General features: G+C 54.9%; 11 protein-coding genes and 3 non-coding genes across 14 annotated transcripts in view; 4 read left to right on the plus strand and 10 right to left on the minus strand.

The window, feature by feature from the left end:
- Positions 1-746, minus strand: part of BP01DRAFT_384139 (uncharacterized protein) — a gene marked incomplete at both ends in the record, with an annotated part of 1,476 nt that extends 730 nt beyond the window's left edge. Inside the window, one exon of the mRNA XM_025577481.1 lies at positions 202-746. Within this exon, the coding sequence (XP_025429738.1) occupies positions 202-746 (545 nt within the window). The remainder of the gene's footprint in view (positions 1-201) is intronic.
- Positions 747-3,637: 2,891 nt separating this feature from the next.
- On the minus strand, positions 3,638-3,754 carry BP01DRAFT_t216. Its single transcript has one exon. It is a non-coding gene; the product is annotated as a tRNA-Leu (tRNA).
- Positions 3,755-3,802: 48 nt separating this feature from the next.
- BP01DRAFT_393096 (serine hydrolase domain-containing protein) lies at positions 3,803-5,535 on the minus strand. Its single transcript, XM_025578210.1, has 2 exons — positions 5,383-5,535; positions 3,803-5,312 (listed from the first exon to the last, which is right to left on the minus strand). Exons 1-2 carry the CDS (start codon positions 5,471-5,473, stop codon positions 4,201-4,203), a joined length of 1,203 nt encoding a protein of 400 aa, XP_025429739.1. The 5' UTR covers positions 5,474-5,535; the 3' UTR covers positions 3,803-4,200.
- Positions 5,536-6,387: 852 nt separating this feature from the next.
- Positions 6,388-6,459, plus strand: BP01DRAFT_t211. Its single transcript has one exon. It is a non-coding gene; the product is annotated as a tRNA-Gly (tRNA).
- Positions 6,460-6,629: 170 nt separating this feature from the next.
- On the minus strand, positions 6,630-8,597 carry BP01DRAFT_402068 (MFS general substrate transporter). The gene is made up of 7 exons (XM_025578631.1): positions 8,427-8,597; positions 8,253-8,357; positions 8,119-8,194; positions 7,898-8,062; positions 7,483-7,840; positions 7,188-7,427; positions 6,630-7,131 (listed from the first exon to the last, which is right to left on the minus strand). Exons 1-7 carry the CDS (start codon positions 8,563-8,565, stop codon positions 6,778-6,780), a joined length of 1,437 nt encoding a protein of 478 aa, XP_025429740.1. The 5' UTR covers positions 8,566-8,597; the 3' UTR covers positions 6,630-6,777.
- A 297-nt stretch (positions 8,598-8,894) lies between these two features.
- Positions 8,895-10,426, minus strand: BP01DRAFT_402074 (oxidoreductase; the record flags this gene model as incomplete). Its single annotated transcript, XM_025578632.1, has 7 exons — positions 8,895-9,256; positions 9,311-9,337; positions 9,395-9,463; positions 9,535-9,652; positions 9,730-9,876; positions 9,940-10,165; positions 10,247-10,426. The coding sequence occupies 7 exons, from the start codon at positions 10,424-10,426 to the stop codon at positions 8,917-8,919; spliced, it is 1,107 nt and encodes a 368-aa protein (XP_025429741.1). The 3' UTR covers positions 8,895-8,916.
- Positions 10,427-12,023: 1,597 nt separating this feature from the next.
- On the plus strand, positions 12,024-13,563 carry BP01DRAFT_402086 (tyrosinase family protein; the record flags this gene model as incomplete). Its single annotated transcript, XM_025578633.1, has 5 exons — positions 12,024-12,258; positions 12,337-12,499; positions 12,566-12,831; positions 12,954-13,230; positions 13,303-13,563. Exons 1-5 carry the CDS (start codon positions 12,068-12,070, stop codon positions 13,561-13,563), a joined length of 1,158 nt encoding a protein of 385 aa, XP_025429742.1. The 5' UTR covers positions 12,024-12,067.
- A 211-nt stretch (positions 13,564-13,774) lies between these two features.
- On the minus strand, positions 13,775-14,986 carry BP01DRAFT_367032 (putative tartrate dehydrogenase; the record flags this gene model as incomplete). The annotated part of the gene is made up of 3 exons (XM_025576437.1): positions 13,775-14,119; positions 14,181-14,671; positions 14,740-14,986. The coding sequence occupies 3 exons, from the start codon at positions 14,984-14,986 to the stop codon at positions 13,775-13,777; spliced, it is 1,083 nt and encodes a 360-aa protein (XP_025429743.1).
- Positions 14,987-15,615: 629 nt separating this feature from the next.
- Positions 15,616-15,701, minus strand: BP01DRAFT_t215. The gene has a single exon. It is a non-coding gene; the product is annotated as a tRNA-Tyr (tRNA).
- Positions 15,702-15,752: 51 nt separating this feature from the next.
- Positions 15,753-19,339, minus strand: BP01DRAFT_384145 (GMC family oxidoreductase; the record flags this gene model as incomplete). The annotated part of the gene is made up of 5 exons (XM_025577482.1): positions 15,753-16,200; positions 16,275-16,312; positions 17,466-17,507; positions 17,565-17,728; positions 17,803-19,339. 5 exons carry the CDS (start codon positions 19,337-19,339, stop codon positions 15,753-15,755), a joined length of 2,229 nt encoding a protein of 742 aa, XP_025429744.1.
- Positions 19,340-20,469: 1,130 nt separating this feature from the next.
- BP01DRAFT_358195 (heme-dependent catalase) lies at positions 20,470-22,077 on the plus strand. The gene is made up of 4 exons (XM_025575379.1): positions 20,470-20,667; positions 20,722-21,288; positions 21,350-21,434; positions 21,502-22,077. Exons 2-4 carry the CDS (start codon positions 20,914-20,916, stop codon positions 21,978-21,980), a joined length of 939 nt encoding a protein of 312 aa, XP_025429745.1. The 5' UTR covers positions 20,470-20,667; positions 20,722-20,913; the 3' UTR covers positions 21,981-22,077.
- Positions 22,078-22,340: 263 nt separating this feature from the next.
- On the plus strand, positions 22,341-23,249 carry BP01DRAFT_343919 (uncharacterized protein; the record flags this gene model as incomplete). Its single annotated transcript, XM_025573536.1, has 3 exons — positions 22,341-22,857; positions 22,923-23,027; positions 23,089-23,249. Exons 1-3 carry the CDS (start codon positions 22,581-22,583, stop codon positions 23,247-23,249), a joined length of 543 nt encoding a protein of 180 aa, XP_025429746.1. The 5' UTR covers positions 22,341-22,580.
- Positions 23,250-23,374: 125 nt separating this feature from the next.
- och4 (putative alpha-1,6-mannosyltransferase subunit (Hoc1)) lies at positions 23,375-24,886 on the minus strand. The gene is made up of 2 exons (XM_025578211.1): positions 24,710-24,886; positions 23,375-24,653 (listed from the first exon to the last, which is right to left on the minus strand). The coding sequence occupies exon 2, from the start codon at positions 24,638-24,640 to the stop codon at positions 23,546-23,548; it is 1,095 nt and encodes a 364-aa protein (XP_025429747.1). The 5' UTR covers positions 24,641-24,653; positions 24,710-24,886; the 3' UTR covers positions 23,375-23,545.
- Positions 24,887-25,710: 824 nt separating this feature from the next.
- Positions 25,711-26,653, minus strand: part of BP01DRAFT_402092 (YVTN repeat-like/Quino protein amine dehydrogenase) — a gene marked incomplete at its 3' end in the record, with an annotated part of 3,734 nt that continues 2,791 nt past the window's right edge. The window contains exon 6 of the mRNA XM_025578634.1: positions 25,711-26,577. Within this exon, the coding sequence (XP_025429748.1) occupies positions 25,711-26,577 (867 nt within the window). The remainder of the gene's footprint in view (positions 26,578-26,653) is intronic.

The following is a 26,653-nucleotide window of genomic DNA, read 5'->3' on the forward strand; positions in this document are numbered from 1 at the left end:
GGAATGGATGAGGGAATGGATGAGGGAATGGATGAGGGAATGGATGAGGGAATGGATGAAGGAATTGAAGAAGGAATGGAGGATAAAACTGCCACAACGCTAGACGAAGCTGCAAGAGTGGGAGTGACGGTTGAGACGACTGGAGCAGGCGTAGTCGAGATGGTGATGGTATAGACAGTGGTGGCCTGGCTGGTCACATACTCAGTCAAGTAGTCGGTCTCGACGGTAGTGCCCGTCTCGGTGCATGGGTTGGTGGGATAACTACTGATCGCCTGGTAGCCCGAGGCAGACACCACCGAAGCGCCCGTAGCCCACAGATACTGGCAACTGGACAAAGCCGGATAGTAGTTGACAGCATTACACATTCCGTTGAAGATGCGACAATATACTTCGCAGCCATTGATGTTGGCTTGGCGTGAATAGACATTCATAGCAGCTCTGGTAGTTGCACCACTAATCGAAGAACCGTCGCACATTTCACGATAATAATAGCCGGCCGATGACCAAGCATAGTCCGAGCACGAGTTACCGGATCCGAGAGAGGCGGTTCCCGTGGCACAGACGACGTTGGTGGTCACTACTGCGGAAGTGCTGGCGATGACACTGGTCACGACGGTGGGATAAGTCGAGGTAATGGTGGCAAGAGATTCAGCAGCAGCACTGGCAGCTGGAAGGGCGATGGTAGCTGCCAGACTGGCAGGAGCCAGGGCTGAGATGAGAAGCAGTCCGCTCTTCATGCTCTTCATGGTGAGGTGGTAATGACTGATTGTGATGATGATGATGATGATGTTCAAAGGTCAAGAATGATGAGGGCTCTGGGGGAAGCCTGGGTATCAATGATTACAACAGCATGAACGGAAAAGACTGACACTGGAGGGGAGAGAAAGAGCGAAAAATTGGTCGTTGTGAGTGAGACACAAGAAGCAGGATGATGGGTAGTAGTTATTTTAAGCAGACGGCCAGCTGGGTTTGGGTGGCGTTGGATACCATCAATCCCAGCGGCCTGGGACAGCCGCAGCAGTCGCGTACCTGAATCTCAGCTAACAAGGTTCTTTTCTGACAAGGATCGGATCAATCTGAGCCTATCGCTATTTTAACCGACAATGACGGAAAATGATTGTGGAGAACCAGTCTGGAGCTGAAGGCGAGTTGGGGAAAATTAGAGCGAGGAAACTCCCGCATTAGGGCTAGTTAAGGGGGGAAACCACTGCCGCTAATTGCCACTATTCTGATCTATTCATCTTCCAATACGAGCTATGCAACAGGCGACTTATCCAGGCTCTGTAGCTGCTTAAAATCATACCAGGCAGTGGATAGTCTGAGATTCTGAGTCGCCGGCTGATCGAAACACTGCACAGACCACTCCATCGCACTTGACATTTCACTGGACCATTCCGCGGAGATCTGGAGTGGATTCCAAACCAAGGGCAGGTCGAGCTTCGTGGTTGAAGTGGGGGATAAGAGATAACGGACGAGGGGCAGAGTCTACCCTCGGATTGAGACGCCAGACCCACCGGACGGAGACAAAAGCCTTGTGCTCATCTTCACGGGTCGACTGATGTAGACTATAAGCCTATTTGCTTTGCTCGGGACAGTACATAGAGCATGGTTCTACATAATACAAGAACGTAGGATTGTCACATTGAAAAAGAGCGAGAGATCGCTACTAAGGATGGAGGATAGAGGCACATACTGTCCGTCTTGAAATTATGGCACTGACAATAGTCAACTGAAACCCAGCCATGATCATCTTCAAGACAAATGCTGGCAGAGTTTGATGGCAAACCTACCAAGTCACTCCCTCTCATATCGTAAAATACACTTCCTCTATTAGAGGTTGTCAAAATGAAAGCAAAAGAGCGTCACGATAGACTTGGCCATACGGTATACTATGCAATACACAGCACGTTTCAAGGTATAATCGCACATAAGGACAGTTGGCCATTCTTCAAAATATGGAACAGGTCACTGACAATTCGACGTTCTTTCATCCTAGTGATCAAGACACAGAATCTTCCTCTGGAATCGGATGTCGAAGGCCCATCGGATGAGCAGACTCAGGGGCTGCAATCTCGCTCAGAGCCCCAAGCTGTTGGTCTTGGTACCCTGCATCATAGGGCGGCAAGGGTCTATCCTTTTCGCTTCCTGGTGTGGAGCTGTTCAAGCGTCCCAAATGCGTTGCTTCGACACCTTAAGCACGATAGATTCTGTCTCGTCCGTGGGTGACGGAGGACTTCACCCCATTCGATCCGGTATCGAAGCGCATCACCACTACTTGCTCCTGTGATAGGGTACGATACGTGTGCGCCAAAGGGGCTCCCAAAGCTAGAATCAAGCTTGCCGGCTGTAATCAAGCCGAGATAGAGCAGTACAAGAACAAAGACAGGAATTTGCTCTGCGCGGCTTTCGCTGCCTGGCAATCGCTCTCAAGGAAGGGGACAAAGACTGGCAGTTCTTAAGGCTATATCCAAGGGTCGATCCGCCACCCGACGACACAGCACATACAAGACGGAATTGCAGGTCGACTAATTGCTCGAGCTGTTGTTCAAGTTTGCAATTGAATAAGAGAAAGAATATTTAGTCAGAGACTCGCCGTTTCGTACTCAGGACCCGGAAGGAGGATGTGGAAGGGGACGATTGATCCTACAGAACTGAAGTGGTACATTGACTCGGAGTTTTATTTCCGCTGTTTAGAGATAGAGGATGTTCAGAGACCAATGGACTAGCATGATATGACAACTGCCTCTCTCCTGGAGTATTCTGGGGAAGCAAGGGGGGCCAGACAAGACTACCAAGCATGGATCCACCGTGGGTGGGCCTGCTGATAAGCTTACTGCAAGTGCATTCATTTGATCATTCAGGGCTTTCTCGGGTTCGCATGAGACCATAACATCCTCATTTCTCAAGTGTAGCTACACAGATGTTTCTCATACTGTGCAGTTCTGGGCTCTTCTTACCATTTCACAAGCACAAGCACCTGCCAACTGCAAATCAACCGATAACCACTGCCTTTGGGCCATGCCCTCCGCACTTGTCCACGAGGTCAAAGTCTCCGCACGCCACTAGACTAGACTTATTGAGCCAAGTTTCGAGCAGTGTCAACTTCGGCACAAATCCATGGCTCAGACAAGAACGTAGAGGGGAACAGAGGGCCGGTGAAGGGACGCTTAGGCCCAAAGTGGAGCGCGAGACGAGCCAGAGATCAATCTAATCAATCGCTATCAATCAAGCAGATAACTGCTTGACCCTGGGCTGGGGACCATTTGAACCATTTGTTGAGTGAATCCTTCACTTGCCAAGCCAGACGCTGCAGAATCACTGCTTGTCATGGCTATCACTTCCTTAGCAAACAGCATTCGAATGATCAGGTAGAAAGCCTGGTAGCATTCAAGCTTCAAAGTGCTTCAATCCATCCATCACCACCCCTTTCTACGAACCAACAACACGACCCCCTTGAACACCAAGCTCTACCATTGTGAATGGAATCCGTACGGATAGGGTCTGAAGGAGAACTTGGTTTTATGCCTTATATACTATACTACGTATGATAAATCAGATATGCCAAGGCACTAACTCCGGCTACAGACTACGGGTGGGTACATGATAATGGCAGGGAGAGAAAAAAGCAAAAAAGAGATGACAAGAGTGGGATTCGAACCCACGCCACTTGCGTGACTGCAATGCTCTTCAGATGTGATCTGGAGAAGGAGTGAATCCTTGAGTGCAGCGCCTTAGACCGCTCGGCCATCTTGCCTTGGTTGAACTAAAGGGCTGCATTTATATCCTATGTCGTCAATGCTACATCCAAATCACAATCTCGACTCCAGCTGTGATATGGCCCACCTCTAGCTTAAGACACAAATACCGACTTCGGCTTCGTTCCTTATTAGTATTCTTGATCTTTCACGATCTGCTACTACACCCGGTACTAGTGAAGTCTTATATGCGATCGGCAAGGGTCTCAAGCCCTGATGGCGGAGCGAGCGATCCAACCACATCCACTTCAAGCGAAGTGGGAGAGTATTATCGGGTAGCTGGAAATGTTGCGCAAGAAGGAGGCTCGGAGCCAGAATGCTAGGGTTCAGATGCCTCTGTAAGTGTCCGTGGGCACTACAATGGCGCATCTTTATATAGTGCTAGCATGGGGGGGGGATTGGGCTCGCATCATTGCCCTATCTTATGTGAGATGGTGCAGAGCAGTCATGGCAGTTCAATAGCATTGTACTGCCTCCAGAAATCCTTCTTCCACGCATTGACCAGCTTCGTGGCCGTAGGATTGCCAAATGGAGCCTGCTGCGTGGCAAAGAAGCCCGCGACGCCCAGCTCGCGATTTGCCCACCAGACGACATTCGTCGCGCCACCCCAAGCCAACACCCCCTTTGGCTGCCCGATTTCCGGCACTGGCCCCAGACAAAGCAAGCCTCCGAGGCCATAGTTGACTGCATCATCGGCAATTGGACCGGCGACTGTCCCCCACGCCGACCGCAACCCCAGCAGCATCTGGATCTGCACGCTATCCACCTCCGGCTCCAGCTGGGGGGTAAACATCTCCGCGACGGTCGACCGAGCCAGGAGGGTCGGCGTCTCCGACACGAGATCCGCCAGCACCGCGAGGAAATCCTTGCTCGTACCCGCCAATCCACACCCTCCCTCCTGATCTTCATCGTTGTCAAACGCCCAGCGATCCAACGACTCGAGCCGACCGTCCGCCGTCCGCTGTGTCCCCTGCATCAGTCGGGCCTGATACTCGGGGTGCCGCGCGATATTGAACCGGGGAAACGGCGAGGACAGACCCAGGGGCTTCCAGATGTGCTCGACGAAATAATCCCCCAGGGAGATGCCCTCGTGCAGACGACTGACCACCACCCCGGCCCAATCCAGACTACATCCATACAGCCAGCCCGTCCCGGGCTCGAAGACCAAGGGCATGGCATATCGCTCCGTGACCTGCAGGGAGGTGGGCTGGTTTGCCCGCGCCTCCGCCCGTAGGCCTAACAGCCGGTGGGTGAATCTGTACCCCAGTCCGGAAGTATGCGACAGGAGATGGCGAGCGGTGATGGGAGTGGTGCTGGGCGCGTAGGTGCATTGTCCGCCGACGACGTCTGTCAGAATCTCGATCGCGTCAAGCTCGGGGAGAATAGTCGTGAGGGGTTGGTCGAGAGTGATGAGGCCCTGGTCGACGCATTGGAGGAGGGCAATGCTGGTGATGAGCTTCGTCGCGCTGGCGAGTTTCAGGACGGCGTCTTCGTGGAGAGGTGGGCTGTCGGGGGCGAGGCTGGTGTGGCCGGCTACTTTGCTGTAGATTTCGGTTCCTGGTGGAACAATAGGGTTAGTTGGAGAGGGGAGGGAGGGGGGTGAGGTGGTAAAAGGTAAGGGCTGTACCGGTTCGGTCGACGCATTTGCAGATGACGCCGTGTACCTGAGGGTTGTCTTGCTTGGTGTATTTGCCCAGGAGGGCGTCGAATTCGGACATTTGTCAAGAGGTTTAAGCTGTCTTGGACGGCAATAGGAATGGTATTATCTTAGAAAGTTGAGGATCTGCTGGGATGTTGAGAGAGGCGCGAGGAGGGGTGGAGAGAGAAAGTGAGGCGGGGAAGTGGAGATCCCTGCTTACTAGCTTTGCATTGGCCACGAAACACCAGGATCAAAATTCCGGATGATGGTGATGTTTCTCTCCATGGTTGCGAATCAATCTATTCTCTTCTCTAGGAGACTACGCCTCCTGGGGAATTTATCGGCCATGTCGGGGATTCCATCGGGAGCTTTGTGTCGGGCAGCAAACTCATAACCCTAATTGCTTCAGACCACGATCCCATGCATCATGAGCACATATTCTGATCTGGAACACGCACGAGTCCTGTTTAGGAGTACGAATGCCCCCCGCGGGTGCTGGATGGGCACTCGGGCATCGCAGACTCAGCGTACATGATAGCCGTTATCAGATCGATGGTGGTGTAGGTGGTCGATGGCGAGTGTCAGCTGCATGGCCGCGGGGGGGTTACTTGATCTTGCGGTTTTGCGAGGTCCGACCTGTATACGCCACTCGATCGAGTCAAATTGTGGATAGAACTTAATGCAGTGGTGTCCTTCACGGATTTCCCCGGGGAAAGTCGGTCCTCGACAACTACATCCTAATAGAATATATTCCCGTCCCATCTTCAAGTCTTGCATTTACTCAAGCAGAGTCCCGATAGACCACAGCCAGTTCGCTCCCGCCAGCCGAGGAGGATGTCATGATAAGCATGGATCCCTCACAAAGAGAGGCGCATTGCGACGAAACCACTTCCTGGTGTTTACCATTTACCCAGCAAAGTGTGAAAGAGCATCGTGAGAATTAATCTGGGACTTACCTCATATACATATGCTGCCTTGATTTAACAACAGCCAGCGTTAGTGGTGTAGCGGTTAGCATTGTTGCCTTCCAAGCAATAGATCGGGGTTCGACTCCCCGCTGACGCATTTCTTTTTTCCATGATTTTTATTTTCCTTTTTTCACTATCGAGTGAAAGATAAGCACATCAGCGACTAGTGATCGGTTGATCGGTTGATTGTTGACCGTCCAGAAGCACGTTGTGGCCATATACCAATTCTGCTAGACTTGCGAACACTTTGGAAATCACCTCGTTTCTCTCCCATATCCCCACTGAAGATATATCTACCTACTTATAGCTCACTCCGTCTTCCTGGTCCAAGCAATGACTAATAACAAGTAAAACTGACCGCTGACGATTGATGTGTCGATTGAGGTGGTCATCTACGCAGAAGGTCAACAAGCCCTTAGTGATTATACCGAAACTGAACATCCTGGATATCCGTCAGATCGTCCCCAGGGTGAAAGGTGATTTGCGACGAGTGAGCCCTCATCTCGTCTCTTCTGCGATTTTCCGATCGGCAGAGATACCAGTACACCCCCAACGCCACGATGAGCAGACACCAAGTGACAATGTCGGTCACGATCCCCTCGAAGAACCTCGGCGCAGCATCGGACTTCCAGAGCTGCGGGGCAGCGATACAACCAGTGCAGTAGCCAATGAAGAATAAGGCATTGACCATGGGACGTTTGGTGTTTCCCTTGACGTTCGAGGCACTAAGACTCAGCACGAGAGCCAGGATGTTGGGGAGACACGAAGCCTGGAGTCCGTCAGCGTTGTCCCTCCATTTCGTATGGTTGGCGACAGAGAGCGTACCAGCCAGGAGGCAACTATGAGAGCCCATCCAGCAGACAGCGGAAGCTTGAGAAGGAGGATGTTTCCGACCAAGGGGGGAATGGTCATCACCATCACCACCAAGCATCGGTTCTGAGGAAGGAGGTAGCATCCAGCCAGACTGATCCAGATCGCCAGCATCTGCACCGCGCCGGAGGGTGCCGTGTAGAGCATCGTCTGCAGACTACTGTAATTCAAGTTCTTGATGATGAGAGAGGCAAACTAGATCGGTCAGTAACGGTGGGATGATACATAGCTGCGAACCCAGAGACCCTACCGTAAGCACCGGGGCTTGCATCGTGACCAATACCCCAAAGATAAACATAAACCACGACCGGAGGTCCCTCACCGTCTCCTTGACTTGTGCAAGGGAAAAGTGCGTCAGGTCGCCAGCGTCCCGGTCGAGGGCCATGCGGGCTTCGAGGACCTCGATTTCCCGCGGGGTGAGAAACCAGGCTTTCTGGGGCGAAGAAGGCACAACGAGGATGAAGATGACGCCGCAAAGACATGACAAGGCCCCGCAGATGAGGAAAAATGTCCGCCAGGGGGCCAGCGCTCCAGGGGAAGTTCGTCCGATGGCGTACATGAGCAGACAGCCGATCGTCTGAGCCAGTCCATCCATCGTGATCCAGACTCTAGGACAAGATATCAACGACACAATCCGGCCACGGACTTCTGGAATGAGGTCTTACCCGACGCGCACAGCATGCTCTCTCTTCCGATACCAGACACTGGTTAGGGTGACGAACGCTGGGGCGACCGCGCCCTCACTCACGCCCAGCAGAAACCGGACGGCGGCGAAGCTGGTGAAGGTCTGGCAGGCTGCCAGACACATGCACACTCCTCCCCAGATGATACTGGGTGCAAGTGTTAGTGGGTTGGCAGGAAGAGACAGTCTCATAAAAAAACGTACATGGTAATGCCAACGAAACGGGTCAAGGGCAGGCGACTCATGAGATAGATGAAAGGATACTCCGAAATCAGCTGGCCTGGCGGGCTGTCAATAGGATACTCTCCTGATCAATTCATTCGTGGGTCCGGTCATACCAACATAGAAAATGGAGGAGCACCACGAGTATTCCGATCCATGCAGGGAAAGGTCCTCAATGAGGCCGAATACAGAGGCATAACTCAGGCCTTGCTTGTCGAGGTCTGTAGTGGCGATGGATGAGTGGGAGAGTGCCAGAAGAGAAGCAGCAGTGCATGGGAGGGGAGACTCACACTGGAAGAAGAACACCAGACACAACATGGGCAAGACGAAGCTGTCAATTTTTCTCACCACTTGTTCCTCCTCCTCTGTCGAAAACAAAGGTTGGCTGGTGTCATTGCCGGCTTGTTTCTCTCGCGCTTGCTCGGCCATCCTTCCAACCCGTCAAGAATTGCATCCAGATATTGCTCGAGAATGACGGTTATTCCTCTACGATCAATTCTCAATATGAGTTGATTTAAGGATTTGACCCCTCTGCAGCTCTGGCCAGCTGTCATCGAAGGACGACACGTCCAGTAGGTAGAATTAATGATCATCACCACCGCATGCAAGGGGGAGCATCACCGCCAAGCACTCAATACTTGCTGGATCGACGCGCTCAACGCGTTGAATCAACTAGCTCTGAGAGATGGGATTTACTTGATATCGCATTGGCGCATGAGAGGAACAAAGGAAAGACTTAGTATGTATATATGTATGTATGTATGTACAGTCGAGTCCAGCCTACTGCTGCGTGTGCACCACCACCTCCGTGGTCTTCAAGATGCCTGTCTCCGTGTGATGCAGGCGCTGCTCGTCCTCCGCACGATTGCCGCTGTGCGCGCTGTTCGAGTCTCCGTCCGAGCTGCCCTCGACCGTGATGTTGTACATGGAGTGGTGTGTGCGTCGCGTCATCGACTTCAGCGTGATATCGGCGCTGCGTTGGCCGTAATATCCGGGATAATTGTTGCCATATGCAGTACGGCGTCCACTGGTCAGGCTGCGCGTGCTGTCCAGCAGGGATTTCACCAGGGGTTTGAGACTTGGGAGACATGCTCCCAAGATGGCGACATTCAGTTCGACGCTGTTCTTGCCGTCAGCTGTGATTTCGTACTGTCGCGAGCTCTTCGCCACATACCAGTTCCAGACCATAAAGGTGTCATTTCTGTAGATGGAGTGAGCAATGCATATCCCATTCACAAGCCCTGGACCCGTCACTTACCGATACATATTCGTCTCATGCAACACTTTCACTTGAGCGATGATCTTGATAATGCCAGCGACACAGGCCCTGGTGCACCCGTTTCGTTCAGTTCAGTTCATTTCAATTCAGTTTAGACATCCCAGCAGACTCCGACCTACAGATATCCCAAGCTCAACACTCCGATCAGCGACGCCTTGGTCCGTCGATTGACCTGGATCTTGATGAACATCGGCACCGGTAGCGTGGCGAAGATGATGTCGGTCACGAGGTTGGTGACTAGAATGCGACCGGGGTGAGTGTCTGCAGAGCGCATGTACTATACCTTCAATCAACATGACAGAGGGAAGACATACTGCTGTTCCACAGCCCGATGGCCGTGAAGGTATCCGTGTCAAAGCACCGAGCATTAGCACGCAGACTATAATCCCATGCGGCCGCCACGGGGATACACTCGAGAATCAGGGTCAAGCCGCAGGAGATAGTGAAGGCGACCAAAAACACTATGCCAATGATGATGATGATTAGCATCTTGTCGCGGGCGTAATCGTGGAAAGCCGACCCACCGATGGATCCGATCAACACCTTTCGCAGCATACTCTGCGCAAATCGGCGCAGAAACACCGCCAGGGAGATTTTGACGAGACTGAGTCCCACCATAACGATGATGGAATGGAACCACACCACCTTGGCCAGATACATGACGTCCTCGCCGGAGATGTCCTTCGAGTAGCGGCCGACGCCATGCTGTGTCTCAATCACGAAGCACACCAGCACTCCCACCGCACAGAGCTAAGCCAGAATATATACCGATCAGGACATGTCGATCTCCTCGTCACGAACCCTGCAGATCCCAGCCAGGAGTCCACTTACCCACGCTCCGATGACATTGTACTCCTCCGCATTGAACTTCCGCAGAACCAGTCCGCGCACATAGCACCGTAGCAGGACGATCAGCGTGGACAGGCCCGTCAAAGACCCAACCACCGCCAAGATGGTCGGGGCGTGGGAGGAGACGGCCTCCGTTCGTGGCCCGAGGGGGATGGCCGTCATATCGACGAGAACGAAGTCACTGCACGCAGTGACCGCAAGCCATCAACAACGAGGACGAGGCTGAGTTGATGATACCTGAAGGGAGAACATCTAGGACGAGTGGCCTTTTCTCTTCCTCTCGCAAGCTACCACAGGAAGGAATCACAAGGAGACCGTCAACCGTTGGACGGAGGCGCAGCCAAACTCGACTTCTGCACGATCTGGGCCTGAATTTCCGCTCCTTCTCCGATGCCATCTTCGGATTTAGGCTACGTCTTCGGAAGTCTCGTCCATTCGAGATTACCGGTGGGTGGCCCTCGAGGACGAAGCGAGTTATCTAGTTACTGTAACCTCGGCTGTGCGGACTATGGACTCGAATGGTCTAGAGACCCTCCTCAAATCTCCTGGTTGGCGAGACTAGCCAGGATCATGCAGACACTACTCTCTAGTGTCAGCTTCTCATCTAACTATCTTACTCACGCCATATTCCAGAAGCCCCCGACCCGGGAATTAGGTCGGAGCGTGGCGCTGGCGGGGCAACGTGGCCGGCATTCTGCATGAATCTTCAGCGGTCAGCAGTCGCTCTGCAACCTGTTCGACCAGAACCATTGTTCTCGATGAAATTTAGAGCCCTGCAAGACATGCCCCTCGGGCTTGGAAACAACGAGGCGATCCGGACGATCACGGGTGGGCGGCGACCCTGGGAGGGAAGATCGGACTCACAGGCCAGCAATCGCACATTTCCCTGACTCTTGCACTCCACTGGACTCCATTCCGTTTCTCGCTTCCTGTCCGGCCGAAGTCCAACGGTCAAATCGGGGAAGACGGATGACAGCAGCTAAGCGTGTCGTGCGGCCGACGATGAGGGGCTAAAGACCCACTAATCAGCACTAGTATAGATTAACCCAAATGAATTCTCAATCCTCGACAGTTCGGCGCCATTCCCCATCCCGCCCACAAGGAACAATTGGGTGCGCATTCATTCCAGGGGGTGTCTCTCCTCCGAACTGGGGTGTGAGAGGCAACATTGGCTACTTCAGGCCGTGAACGGCGCAGGGACCCCCCTGTTCACGCTTGGCCACGCCCATCCCGCCCTCGAGATAATTGAGTTGCCCCCATGACAGGTCAGACGTTTAATCTGGGGGAATCCGATCTCACATCCAGGGCTTACTGAGTTTATGTCTTTGCAAAGAATACGCGTTGTCGAGTCGCAAGGGGCAGATAGCAGCCGTTACCCAGGGCACCGGCTGTCTCCGGAAGAACTGACCCTTAGCGGACAAGTACACCCTCCCATCCCCCCCCTCTCCCCACCATCGGTTCGAATTCCGGCTAGAACTATCTATAATGGTATTGATATCATTGGAATTGGGAGGGGGAAGGGGAACCATGCGTATGCTTCTCATGATTAGCCTGCCGACGGTGCAGCGACTAAGAGTTGGGTCGTCTCTTCACTTAGGGCTATTCGCCCGGTTCCGACATCCAGACGACCACATGGGCTGATTAGCTTCGTTTTCCCACGAGGCAGCAGTCTTGTCGTGGTCTCCAGTCTATTCAGGGGGTGAACAGAAACAGGACTATATAGAGGGAAGTGGTGACCGGCTTTTCTTCCACTCTGTCAGTCCGCTCACTGCATTCCCATCCGCTGAGTGCCGCCAATCCGTTATGAAGTTCTCTCGCTTGTCCACCGCGGCTGTGGCTGCTTTGGCTGCTTCGCCAGCTGCAGCCATCCTCGGCACCCCCGATGCCGTGGATAAGCTCGCCAGCAAAGCTCTGGCCACTAAGGTTGCCTATGAGGCCGCTCATGGCGCCAACTCGACCTGCACCATCAAGAATGCGGCCGTTCGTCGCGAGTGGTATGTTGTAGCTTGCCCCCGCGCCGCTCCGCTCAGAGCCGGCCCTTTGCAGCTCACTGATCTGATGTGAAACCTCAGGTCCTCGTTGGCCCCCGCGGATCGGAAGAAGTATACCGATGCGGTTTTGTGTCTGATGAGCCTGCCGCCCAAGTCGGATCCCAGCTTCGCTCCGGGGGCTCGCAACCGCTTCGACGACTTTGTCGCCGTGCACATCAACCAGACCTTGTGGATTCATGGCACGGTATGTCCACCCCTCCTACTCCCTTCCTTGATGCGCCCAGCTAACGGCATCCGGCCATCATGTTAGGGCAACTTCCTCACCTGGCACCGCCTGTTCACCTGGGCCTACGAGACCGCCCTGCGTGACGAGTGTGGCTACGAGGGCTACCAGCCCTACTGGGCCTGGAACAAATATGTCGACAACCCGATCAACTCGCCGCTCTTCGATGGTACCGAGTACAGTATGTCCGGGAATGGAGACTATGTGCCTCACAACGACACCCCCGTCACCGACTACACCACGTTGCCCGCTGGTGTCGGAGGTGGTTGTGTGCGCAGCGGTCCTTTTGCTAAGTACGGCTTGCCTCGTCCCCTTCCCTACTATAGCAGTATACACCACTCTATATACTCTATATCCTCTATATACTCTCCCCATCAGCCCCTAATCAACAATGGCTAACCCGCTCATTCTCCAGCATGACCGTCAACCTCGGACCGGTGGACCCCACCCTACAGATCCCCGGCCTGGTGGCCCAGAACGGCACGGGACTGGACTACAACCCTCGGTGTCTGCGCCGCGACATCTCGCCCGTGGCCGCGCAGGGGTGGACTAAGACCAGCGACGTGATGGATCTGATCCAGAACTGCGACGACATCTCGTGCTTCGAGTGGACCATGCAAGGGTTCTTCGAGGAAGGGTTTTTGGGCGTGCATACCGCCGGCCACTTTACGATTGGCGGTGACCCCGGTGGTGTATGTTCTTTGATTCCCCCCTTTTTCCCTATAATACACTCTTTCAAGTTCACAGCTGACCGAGGAAAAAAGGACCTCTACACATCCCCCGGTGACCCCGCCTTCTACGTCCACCACGGTATGATCGACCGGGTCTTCTGGATCTGGCAGAACCTCAACCCAGCCAACCGCACTTACGTGGTCAAGGGCCCCGACTTCATCGATGGCCTCATCGCTGGCCCCAATACCACCATCCACGATACCCTCTGGATGGGAAATCTCACCGCCTCCCGCGAGATCTATGATATCTTGGATACCACGGCGGGGACGCCTTTGTGTTATATTTATTTGTAAATCGACTGTCGGCTGCCTCCGCGGGACTACTATAGAGAATGGCAGGGGCGTGATTAGAAATGTATAAATTATGTGATTCGTGGTTTTCTTCTTCTTCTGATGTTGAATGTGGGGGTGGCTCTGCCTCAGGCCGTAAAGCACGGGAGGAAAGGTCGAACTACAGTGTCGACAGTGCTCATACTATCAGACTGTAACATATATCATACATCTACTAACCATACAGCTGCTGGATCTCCGCTACAACCGCGTCAGTCACCTCCTTGGTGGTGGCCGTGCCGCCCAGATCGGCGGTCAGCACACCGGCCTCGCACACGTTCTCCACCGCGGTGAGCAGCTTCGCGGCCGCATCCGTCTCCCCGAGCCACTCGAGCATCTCCGCCGCGGTCCAGAAGGTGGCCACCGGGTTGGCGATCCCCTTGCCGGTGATGTCGAAGGCCGAGCCGTGAATGGGCTCGAACATGGAGGGGTTCTGGCGGGTAGGGTCGAGGTTGGAGGTAGGAGCGATGCCGATGGAGCCAGCCAGGGCGGCAGCCAAGTCGGACAGGATATCGGCGTGCTGGGGGGGCGTGGTTAGCTTAAGTGCCCTTTCCCACAGGATCCAAGGCGAGGGGACGCACCAGGTTGGTCGCGACGATCGTGTCGAGGGTCGCGGGCTTGAGGACCATGCGGGTGGTCATGGCGTCGACCAGCATCTTATCGACGGTGACCTCGGGGAAGTCCTGGGCCACCGCCTGGGCGACCTCATCCCAGAGGACCATCCCGTTGCGCTGGGCGTTGCTCTTGGTGACCACCGTCAAGAGCTTGCGGGGCCGCTTCTGGGCCACCTCGAAGGCGAAGCGCATGATGCGCTCGACCCCGACGCGGGAGAAGATGGCAGTCTCGGTGGCCACCTCCCAGGGCTTGCCAGTGTGGGAGCGACCCCCCTGGCCGGCGTACTCACCCTCGCTGTTCTCGCGAATGATGACCCAGTCGAGGTCGCCGGTCGTGCAGTTGCGGAGCGGCGACTGCGTCCCGCGGAAGACCTTGGTGGGACGGACGTTGGCGTATTGCTGGAAAGGCTGGCAGATGGCCAGGCGGAGACCCCAGAGGGAGATGTGGTCGGGCACGTCTATGGCAGATCGGGTGAGGACGTCTGGGAGATGCGGAGGAGTGGTGGAGAGGAGCGGGGGAGCGTACCAGGAGCACCGACGGCACCAAAGAGAATGGCATCGTGCTGCTTGAGAGAGTCGAGACCGCCATCGGGAATGTACTGTCCGGTCTTCTTGTAAGTCTCGGAGCTCCAGTCGTAGTGGGTAAACTCCAGCGTGAAGGTCTTGAGCGTGTCGGCCAGGGCGTGCAAAGCGGTGATCCCGGCTTCGACGACCTCGGGGCCAATGCCATCCGCGGGGATGGAGGCGATGCGGTAGGACTTGGAGTCGGACATGGGGATTGTGTGGATAAGTTCTTCTGGACGAAGTGGATGAGAGAACAGCATGTCGAGTTGAGGACGTCAATCGAGGTTTATATCGTATTTGCAGCCCCGGTCTGTTTGCCCCTCACCGAGGAAGATCATCTCCCCTCGGTCGTCTGGGATGGGATCGGAGAAGCCCCGGACTTGCACTCCTCCGCGCGTTGGAGGAAGACACCTCCGGTGCCATGTGGACGATCGGATTTAGTGGTTCTTTCGTGGATGACGATCAGAATCCAGACAACCTATGCGCTTGACGACAGAATCATGGAATGAGGACTGGCAACTGAGAGGAAAGAGTAGCATGGCGCTGACCGTGGGGTGGTGTTTGTTGGTGAAGGAAAGACGATTTACCCCCATGGCGGATGAAGAGAAGAGAAGAGGAGGGAGGGAGTTTGTCAAAGGATGCAAACATCTACTGTTTCTCTACCTACTCTACAATTACGGGCATGACGGTCGGGGACTGGATAGTAGTAATATTGTCACTAGGAGGCAAAGAGTCGCTAAAACCATGATTTGAGCCTCAGGAAGATCACCCTCTGGGATAGTGTTGATTGTGAGCTCAACTCAGTGAGCAACGAAAACAAAGAAAACAAAAAAGACAATCCCCCGAACCAGAATCGAACTGGTGACTTTTCGGTTACAATTTCCATTACAGCCGAACGCCATGAACCAACTAGACCATCGGGGGTTGTTGTTGCATTGTAGTGTATCTACACAACATATATAGGTCCATGCACTATTAAAAGTATAACGAAGGATTTCGCTGGGCCACTTCCGTTGCTCGATCCGACCTCTGCTGTTGAGACGATTCTGACTCCGCTGTCCCAGAGGTCCTCCTGCTCGGAAGGTTGGGGGCGGCGACCATCCGCGGCCTTTCAGATCTGGTGGGCGGCGGCGGTGCTTCGATCCTCGGCGACGACCCGATCATCGTCCGCGTCACCCGGAACTGGTCTCGCTGTGCCTCCCACCAGCGTTCGCGCTCCGCCCAGTCGCGCAACGGCGACCGCGACCATTCCTGCATCCGCGCACTTTTGGACCGCAGGTCGGGGGACGTGCGAGTGGCCCGGATCATTGGTCTATCGTGGGAGGCATTGAGCTCGCGCATTATTGTCAGCGCTTCAAACAAGGCTTGCTCGGTATCAGCCAGTCGCTTCTCGATCTGATTGAGATATCCGAGGGGCAGCCCTCTGAGTCCGATCAGCAATTGCGGACTTGCTCGCAAATGTCTTGTCTCACCTTTTGCCGCTTTCGGGATAGATACATTTGGATGGCTCGGAAGAACATGGTGAGCAGATCGGACTGTATGCTGGTCAGCTAGTGTGTCTTAGATGGGGGACAGCACAGATATGGGTCAATCCGTACAGGGTGCGATCGCACTAGCACACGTTGGAATCAGAAACTGTACGAATGGTCGATCCTCTGGTCTCGGGTGAGATTTCTACTCACTTTGCATTTCTTCTGCCTGCATGGTTCGCAAGCGATTGGGCTGAGTGATTGTTCAGTGTCTAGATTCATCAGCTTGCGTACAGTATACTAGTATTTACTAATACTAGCGAGTATGCGGAAAATATATTTCTGAGCGACGGACCTGACGGCATTTCGGATCATCCCTCGATTAGGGGCAACAAAGTGACTGAGACACCCGGAGCGTTACTCAAGATTCATCCATTCAACACCCATAGAAACATATTTGATCTCATGGTCTACTATCGTCTCTTTACAATCATCCCCTGCGGTTGCAACGCGGTCCGGGGAAAGAAACCTCCGGCGGGGTTTTCGTCTCCGCCGCTGTGGCAGCGCAGGAACGCCTGCTGCGTCGTTTCTGCCTGGCTGTGGTTGCCTGATTGTGAACCCTTATGAACCCATATGCATTGTGTACAGTAGGTCAGCTATGCATCATTTCCCGGAAAGTAAAGTATTATTTGTAGATATCCAGAAGAGGAAATATACAAGGTATTCGTTCGATGGCCTCACCATCAAACCCTGGCTAATACTCATCACTTAACTCTGTGGCCTCCCCCAATGCACGCAGTTCCACTCAAGGACTTTACTTGACTCTGTTTCAGCTGGGACGACTAGGACGAGATCCTCGAGTGTCTAGAAATCAAGCCCGAGGACCACCCAACAGGCAGTGCCTGGACTCTGTAATGTAAACCCTGACTATTGTTTTCGAGACAGTCACAGTCACACTCGGATACTTCAAGATCTACCTTAGTAGGCTACGATGATTCCAGTAAAACTGTATCCTACTGTACTGTCGCCTCCACTCACCATCAAAGTAAGCATAGCATAACCAAGCAGTGCAAAAATACACACCCTATAATCACAACCGGTCAAATTCGCCACCTCACTTCTATACAACTTCCCAAATCTCGCTCAACAAAACCCTCCCCCCCCCAAACCCACTTCCCTACAACCGACTAGGCACCAAATTCGAAACGCCCTTTCTCACCTCGTAAAGATCGCGATGATCCGCCTTTATCAGATCGGCGCCCTACAAATCATTAACATCATCCAACCTATGCACAATTCAGATATGTTGTACACCCACCTTCTCGCCAATCATATACACGGAATTCTGAATGCGACAATCCGGAATGACGGGAATGACCGAGGCATCGGCGACGCGCAGGTTACGGATCCCGTGGACGCGCAGCCGGGCATCCACGACCCCCTGCTGGATGCTCTTTGACAGGCGGGCGGTGCCGCAGGGGTCTGTCCAGTCAGTCCGTCAGTCAGTCAGGCAAACACACTGCAACAAAACTGGAAAAAAACCAAGGAAAACGTACGGAAACCAGTCTGACTCCGTTCCAACACGGCGCGATCCATCGCCTCATCCGAATGCAACGGCATCTCCCAGGGATACTCGGCAAGCACCAAATCCTTAAACCCATCTCCGTTCATGAGCATATCGTACGTCCACCGCACGCCCTCGCGCATGGCAACAATATCGAGATCATTTCCAAAGAAATTCAGGTTGATGTTGGGCTGGACGAGCGGGTCGGTCGAGTTGAGCGTGACCTCGCCGCCCTCGCTGACGGGACGCAGCAGGTCCACAATCACCGTCATGTAGCTTCCTTCCCGAGGGACGGGGTAGTGCCACTGGAAGGCGGAGCTGAACATGCCGACGAAGTCGAGCTCGAAGTGCGGTTGGCCGGCGGGACCAAACGGGTCTCGGCCCCCGTTGGCGGCTTTGGCCTTGCGGTAGGCCGGGGATTGGTGGAGGCGGGCGTCGATGCGCGGGAAGCCGACCAGCTCCAGCAGCCCAGAGCTGACGGGGCCGGTGCGGTTGCGGCGGTAGGCGGAGACGGCGGCGTCGTGGGCGGGACCGGACCGCAGGAGGTGGTCGTCGAGGGTAAGGCCGTCCTTGAGACGCAACACAAAGGGGACGATGGGGTGGTCGAGGAGGTGTTGACCGACGTGCGGGGAGTCGACAATGAGGTCGATGTGGTGCTTGCTGAGCTCGGAGCGCGGGCCGACGCCGCTGAGCATCAGGAGCTTCGGGGTCTCGAACACTCCTTGCGAGAGGATGACCTCGCGGGTGGCATGGAGGCGGAGGGTGGAGTGGGTGGCAGGGAGGAGGACCTCGACGCCCGAGCAGACGCGCGTGGCCGGGTCGATGAGGAGGCGTTTGGAGTGCGCACCGGAGAGGACGGTGACGTTGGGGCGATTGAAGAGGTAGACGTAGCTGCCCTGGCGCTCACCCTTGTAAATGGAGTCGACACAGTGGGTCAGTCCGTGCATGTGGCCCGAGTAGATGTCCTCAGTGAGGGGTTCGCCCTTGGACACCCAGGCCTGGGCCAGGGCGTCGCGGAAGGTGTGCAGCTCCGGCACTAATTCGGCGTGGGAGATTTGCACGGGCCCACCGTGACCGATTTGCTGCAGCTCGCGCGGGTACAGCCCTTCGTCATCGTGGTAGGTGGCGCATTTGCGTAGATACTCGACGCAGCCCTGCCAGGTCCAGTCGCGGCCGCCATACGGCTCCCAATCATCAAAGGTGGCCGCCGAGCCGGGGATCCAGGTGAAGTAGTTGGCAGTCGAGCTGCCGCCCAGCGCCTTGCCGCGCGTGTTGGGCTTCTCCACGCGCTCGTAGTCGTCGCGCTTGATCATGGTGGTCTTGTACGCCCAGTCGTACTGGCTGCCGCGCAGCCCGAACGCCTTGGACGGGGTCGTGATATCCTCGATCTCGTGCGAGTTGGCCACGCCGGCCTCGATGACGAGGACTTTGACGTTGGGGTTTTCGGCCAGTCGACCAGCGATGCAGTTGCCTGCAGTGCCGCCGCCGACAACGATGAAGTCAAAGTGGGAGTCGTTGGCCACTGACATGGTGAATAGAAGAAAGTGACTTCAATGAGAACAAAAGCTTTTAAGAAGTGATGAATGTGCTGCTGCTGCTGCTGCTGCTGATAACAATCAAGCGTGCCATCACGGCCTTATATAGTGTGTCCTTCACATATCGAACACAATGAACAGCAGCAACAGTAAAGGATGCCTCGTAGTTTGCAGTGCAATCCGAGTTTGGGCCGCCGAGCAGCCGGAGGATCCGGGTGAGCCGTATTGCCGGAAGAGGGACAGGGGGTGGTGGACGTATGAGGGGAAGGCGAGGGAAGATGAGGCTTTTTTGTATGCGGGCAGAGCGGTTAGAGAGCAGCAAAGCTGGTGTTGGTGATTGAGGCCGCTTCGTGTCCGGGATAATTTCGGCGAGACCGGCAGAATCCGGGCTCTTTCGGAAAGAGTCACGTGAAAGCCTGTGTAAGCAAGCGAGGTGCCGAATTTCCCCCGTGCAGCCAATGAACACTCGATGATTGTGCTGACGGGGCATCCCCTCACGAGGGGCAGGCCCATTGAGGGGAAAGCCCTAGAGAAGCTCGAAATTCCCTGCTTTTCCCCCTCACGGACCCCCAAAGAATCACTGCTAAAGCGTCAAATTCGACACTAAGTGAAACCGTCTCTCCCAGAAAAATTCTATCCGAGCTAAAGGTTTCACCGCTGCGTAGCGCCACGTTGGCTTTTCCTATCTCCCTCCCTCGTAGACGAAAGATAAGCCTAGTCTCTCTTTCGTATAAGACTCCCACAATTGCGATCGTCCGCCGCAATCCATAATTCTCCCCCCTAAACTCAATCTTTCACCCACATTACACGTCATGTCGAAGCCTACTTTCACCCTCGCCGAGGGTATGTTCGGACCCCTCCAATTCCATGGACAGCTTCTAATGGATTGACTCAGGCCAGCCTGTCCCGGACCCTTCGCTCAGCACCACCCTGCCCACCTTCGGCGGTGGTGGTCTGACCACTTTGGGAGACACCCTGCTAATCGAGACCTTGACGCATTTCAACCGAGAGAGAATTCCGGAGAGGTATGTTGCTGCCCCGACGATCATGATCGGCCTGGCTTGCATGGCCTGACTGACCCGCGCAGAGTCGTCCACGCCAAGGGCTCCGGCGCCTGGGGTGAATTCCGCGTCACCAAGGACATCTCGCACCTCACCAAGGCCAAGTTTCTGACGGGGGTGGGCAAGAAGACGAAGGTGCTGTTCCGCCACAGCACCACGGGTGGTGGTCTGGGCAGCGCCGACACCGCGCTGGATATCCACGGATTCGCCGTCAAGTTCTTCACCGAGGAGGGTAACCATGACATTGTTGGCAACCACGCGGTATGTGTTGTCGGAAACTCGCAGCGTCGACTACCTCTGACCATGATCCAATAGCCCGTCTTCTGGGTGCGCGACCCTATCCGCTTCCCTTCCGTCAACCGCAGCCACAAGAAGCACCCTGCTACCAACCGTGCGGACCCGAACATGGTAAGCCCACTTGGACCCCACCAGTCGAGCGCCTACTTAATTTATTCCACCTAGTTCTGGGACTTTCACGTCAACCAGCCCGAGAGCGTGCACGCGCTGATGCACCTGTTCGGCTCGCGCGGCCACCCCGAGTCGGCGCGCAAGATGACCGGGTTCGGCATCCACACCTTCAAGCTGGTGGCCGAGGACGGCAGCTTCCGGTACTGCAAGTTCCACTTCAAGCCGGTGCAGGGGATCAGCAACATCAGCTCGGACATGGCGACGCGGCTGGCGGGCACGAACCCGGACTCGTACAACCAGGATCTGTGGGAGGCGATTGCGCGCGGCGAGTACCCGGTGTGGAAGCTGTACGTGCAGGTGATGGAGCCAGAGCGGGCGGAGAGCTTCGGACGGGCCCTGTTCGACATCACCAAGGTGTGGCCGCACAAGGAGTTCCCATTGATTGAGGTGGGCGAGATGACTCTGAACAAGAACGTGAGTGTCCTGTGTCTCATCAATCCAGCTTCTGCTTCTTCTTGAGCTAATTCGTGTGCAGCCTGAGAACTTCTTCGTCGAGATTGAGCAGGCCGCTTTCTCTCCCTCTAACATGGTGCCCGGTGTGGCCGCGACGCCTGACCCGAGTAAGTTCTTGCCCCCGCCTGGAAAGCAGTGACGACAATCTAACCCAGTGTGTGTGTGTGTGCGTAGTGCTCCAAGCCCGCATGTTCGCCTACCCCGACGCGCAACGCTACCGCCTCGGCGTCAACTATCCCCACCTCCCGCCCAACAAGCCCGTGTGCCCCGTGTACGCGCCCTACCTGCGCGACGGCGCGCACACGGCGACCCCCAACTACGGCGGCGACCCGAACTACGTGCGCAGCACATTGACACCCGGGGTGACCAGCGCGTCGGCGAAGGAGGTGCGACACCACGAGTTCCTGCGCCTGGGCGGGGTGCTGGGGCTGAACGAGATCCCGGTGGACGACGAGGACTTTGTGCAGCCGCGGGCGCTGTGGCACAAGGTGTTCGACGAGCAGGAGCGGCGGTTGTTCGTGACAAATCTGTGCAACTCGCTGGAGGGAGTGGTACCGGAGCTGCAGCAGGCGACGGTGGCGATGTTCAGCCGGGTGGATGCGCGGATTGGGCAGATGATGGAGGCGAATCTCAAAGGGGGGGCGCGCTTGTAATGCCGTGCTAGGTTGTTGGGGGTGTTGTTGTTCCAGCGTGCCACCGCACAGGATGTGGTCTGTTGACTTGTGCCATAGATTAGATGGACATAGACATACACCTAGACATAGACATAGATTCAAGAGAGATGTTTTGATTGACAATGCGGGTGTCTGTGTTTGATTGTTGGTGGGGATGAAGTTGGAAGATGGGAGGGAAGATGAAGCTGCCAGATGCCAGAGAGAGATAAGGCTCACCGCCTTGTTATCGAGACTATCACGTGATCAACACAGTCACCGCTGCTTCTAATCACAGCCTCAGGCAGCCATGCAGCGTCTCTCGCTATAGACAATGCATGATAGCAATTCCTCCTCGACAGAGAAAACACCAGCAACCTGGCAGAGCGATTGAAAGAACGAGATAGAGTTCTCACTCGAACCAAAATTTCCGATTTGAAGCATTCAACCCCTCCTTTCCAACCAATGATGAAGTCATTCAAGCACTGACGTCATCCAACTTCTCGCCTCGCATAAAACGACCTGGAAGCCAGTCCCATCTTCAATTCTCTCCACCTCACCATCTCCAACCAATTGACCACTACCATAACAACAACATCAAACATGCTCGACTCCATCCCCGTCACTCGCAGCCGTCGCAGCGACGATCTCACCCGGTTAGCCGAGCAACACCTACAGCACGACCTCCAGCCCTCCGACCGCGACGCCTTGCAATCCGCCGCCCGCACCGTCTCCCTATGGACCACCGTGGGCTCCGCTCTGGGCATCGGACTGGGCTTGTATACCGCCTTTAGGCTACGCAGCTCGCGCCGGGCCTTCTTTGAGGTCTTTCGTGCGCAGGAGAAGCCCACGAAGGTGGTATTCGCCGATGGACGGACAGGTGACCCTCTCTGTAGCACAAGTCAACCACTCAAACCATGGATGCTAACAGTGCCATGATCCTAGAATCCATCCCGGATGTCACTCCGCTGCTGAAACCCACCACCTTTGGCGACTTCGCAACCTACTTCTTCGCCTCGGCGGGAGGATTGTTTTTGGGGGGAGAATTAGGTATGCGCCACGGAAGACTGCCACTATCCATGAGGGGAGTGTACTGACGAGACGTATCTAGGCTTGCTCGGGGGCGCGTCGATGGGCAGTCGCAGCATCACCAAGGAGCCGGAGCGGCGGCGGCGTATCGAGAATGCCTTCCGGCGGTTCCGGGCGGATGTGCTGCGGCGCGAGGCGGATGAGTTGGACGGGGATCGGAATATCATTGAAAAGATGTTTTGATTGATTGCCGGCGCAGGGGAAGGGGTTGTGGGTTCTGCAGGGAGGATTGAGTAGCTGTGATATGTATACGATACCTGTGATATACGAATACCCCGTGCGATAACAGAATGTCATGCATGAATTTCCCGATCAATTATGCAGCCAGAGAGCGAGCCCTGCTGTAGGAACCCTCCTGAGAGATGCAATATGTACTTACACCCAACCCAGGCCAAACCCCAGGCCAACCCCAGGCCAAACCCCAGGCCAAACAAACAACGCCAGACTCCCCCCATAGTAAGGTAGTATGCATAAGTTAATCAACACCATCCAACCCACCGCCACCAAACCCGACACTCCGCGGTCTTCCACGTCCCAGCAAAATAATGCTTGACCAAGACCTCTGGCGAACTATGATCCTCGCCCTGCGTGATCGCGAACCCGCGTTTCGGCAGGACGACCACGTCTTTAATGCGGATTGTATGCTGCAGATTGCGGAGGGTGTGCAACATCCCCTCGTCGACATCGAGATACTCCAGCACCGCCTCCGTCCACACTCCGGGGCCCGTCCAGGCCATGATATCCGGCGCGACCGCTGCGGGGTTGTGTGCAGCCTGACGGGTGTATTCTTCGGTGGTTTCGACGATGCGGCGCAAGACCCCGGCGAAGATGGGATGGCCTGGCGCGGCGACCATCGTCCATTGCACGAACTGCGGGGGCCGTGGGAGACCTGGGGTCGAGGTGTCGCCTTCGAGGCCAATGATGACGGCGGGGGGCGATGCCATCTCCATCTCCATCTCCATTTCCTTCGCCCTAGGTGGTCCATCAGATAACCCCCTCGATCCTCCCTCCTCCTCCTCCTCCACCTCCTCTCCAAATCCTGGTGAGTGGAACATCACCTCCCACGGCAATTCCCTCACCAACCGCACATCCAAATCATTGTACACCCCGCCGCGCACCAAAAGAATCAAATACCGACAAAAGTCCGACACCAGCACCGCCGACGGCAAACCCCGCAAGACCGCCGCATACCGTCCCTCCGCGTCCACCTCGCGCGCCAGCTGCACGCACGCCTCCTCCGACCAGTACTCGACTTTCCAGCCGGAGTGCAGCCACGAGAGGGTGTGGGCGGTGGGATGGAAGCTGGTGACGGGGTGGTTGGGCATGGCGAGGAGGAGATGGTGGATGGTTCGTGGGATGATCATGTCCCTTTCTTCATGCTCGAGTTTCTGGGCTGATTCTGGTTCTGGTTCTGGTTCTGGTGGGAGGTGGAGGTGGTGGGCGAGTTTCTGTTCGAATGCTGGTCTTTGTTCGACTTGTTGTGTGGTGGTCCTCCCCGAATGAAACAAGGCAACAAATACACATACCGCCAACACCGCCTGGAGAAGCTGCAGCGGACGGAGTGGCAGTGGCATTTTGCCCCTTTCTCTGCTCACTGCAATCAGCGATAGTTATGCCGGAGGATTTAATCACATTCGCCTCACCTCCAACTACGCAAGTCAACTACGCAAGTCAAGGAACGGCGACAGCGCAGTGCATTTTAACACCCCTGCAACAAACGAACAAAGAAATGCAGCGCAGCGCATAACCTCATCTTTATGGTCAAAACCACTCGGGGTCCTGCTCCACATTTCACGCAGCCAAGTAGCCAAGTCTGGGCACTGCAGTTAGTGTTAGTTCACAGTCTGATTCTTCACTGGAAGGATCCCCGTCCCCAACCCAGCTCACTCATGACGTTACTTATGCAATTCATTCACTGGATCCATTGAAAGAAGGCTCATCATCCCAATCACTGTCAAGTCATCAACAGAGAATCGAGTCACGGAGGCGAGGAGTTCGTTGGGCGCCCGCTTGGCGTGGCTGTAGTGGAGGATGATTTGTTGAGGCCCTAATAAGTGGGGCAGGGGTTCAGGCAGAAAGATTTTGAGGCCAAAGAGAGAGATTCAGGTACAGAGGCTCTCGAAATTGCCTTGACCAACAAACACAGCATCAATGTCTTCAGACCCACTGCCAAGATATAAGCGCGGGTAGATTATTGGACGGGAAGCTGTAACTGAAGGTCTGTTGTTGTACACTATAGGGGCTAAGGTGATGAGATAGCATGATGAACGAATAGCTCTTGCGAGGCAAGCTGCCAATCTATTGCCTTAAGGTGTTGTTGCTGATCTGCCTAATCCGCGAGTCACCCACCCCCTAAATGGGAGGTCGCGGTCTGCTCGCTTAGCTATCACGTGACTGAGGCCTGAGGCCCACTATATAGATTTCCATCCGCAACTATACACGAAGGTTGGAAGGGTTGGTTTAGCCCTTACACTTACGCAGTTTGATACACCTAGAATATTAACTGTAAGCTTACACATATTTTATGCCGTGATCTATCTATATAAGTCATAACAAGATAATAAAGAGATCAGAAGTGAGTAGCAGACCAAATTTGATAGAAGGTCGAATATCTATGGAAGGATCCTATACCTGAAAAGAACGGTTACTGATGATCGGAGCTCAATATAAGCACTCGTCCTGAATGACAACCAACACAAATGGCCGATTCTGTTATAGCGGTGGCTGTCACTTTGAATATCGATGGCAACTTTAACAGATTGACTGAGTTCCATGTAATGCAGGTACGATCGGAACTTATTCCGAATCCCTGAGAATGCAGTCCTTCAGGACTTGTTTGGGAGAAACTCGAGTCGGTAAGGAAAGACGAGGTTAAGATACCCATGCTAGTTTCAAGACTTGATTTGATAATATCAAGCTTTATGACCGAGTCACCGTGACCCTCGAAGGTCTGCAGGCAGGCGCCGCTGCCAGCATTCCAGAGCTTGACGGTTTGGTCGTCGGAAGCAGAGACCAACAGCTTAGAGTCATGCGAAAAGACTACAGTGTAGACCGATTTATTATGACCCTTCAGTGTCCGCAAGCAGGCGCCGCTGCCGGTGCCGCAGCCGGTGTCCCACAGCTTAACGGTCCCGTCCTCGGAAGCAGATGCCAGCAGCTTAGAGTCATGCGAGAAGACCACAGACCGGACCCAGTCTTTATGACCCTCGAGCGTCTGCAGGCAGGCGCCGCTCCCAGCATCCCACAGCTTAATAGTCCGGTCGTCAGACGCAGAGGCTAGCAGCTTGGAGTTATGCGAGAAAACTACAGATCCAATCCAGTCTTTATGACCTTTAAGTGTCTGTAGGCAGGCACCGCTGCCAGCATCCCACAGCTTGATGGTCTCGTCGCGGGACGCAGAGGCTAGTAGCTTATAGTCATGCGAGAAGACTATAGACCGGACTGACTTATTATGACCCTCAAGCGTCTGCAGGCAGGCGCTGCTGCTGCTGGCGTCCCACAGCTTGACGGTCTTATCGCTAGACGCAGAGGCCAGCAGTTTAGAGTTATGCGAGAAGACCACAGACCGGACCCAGTGATTATGACCC

The sequence above is a fragment of the Aspergillus saccharolyticus genome (genome assembly GCF_003184585.1).
Source record: "Aspergillus saccharolyticus JOP 1030-1 unplaced genomic scaffold BP01scaffold_24, whole genome shotgun sequence".
NCBI lineage: Eukaryota > Fungi > Ascomycota > Eurotiomycetes > Eurotiales > Aspergillaceae > Aspergillus > Aspergillus saccharolyticus.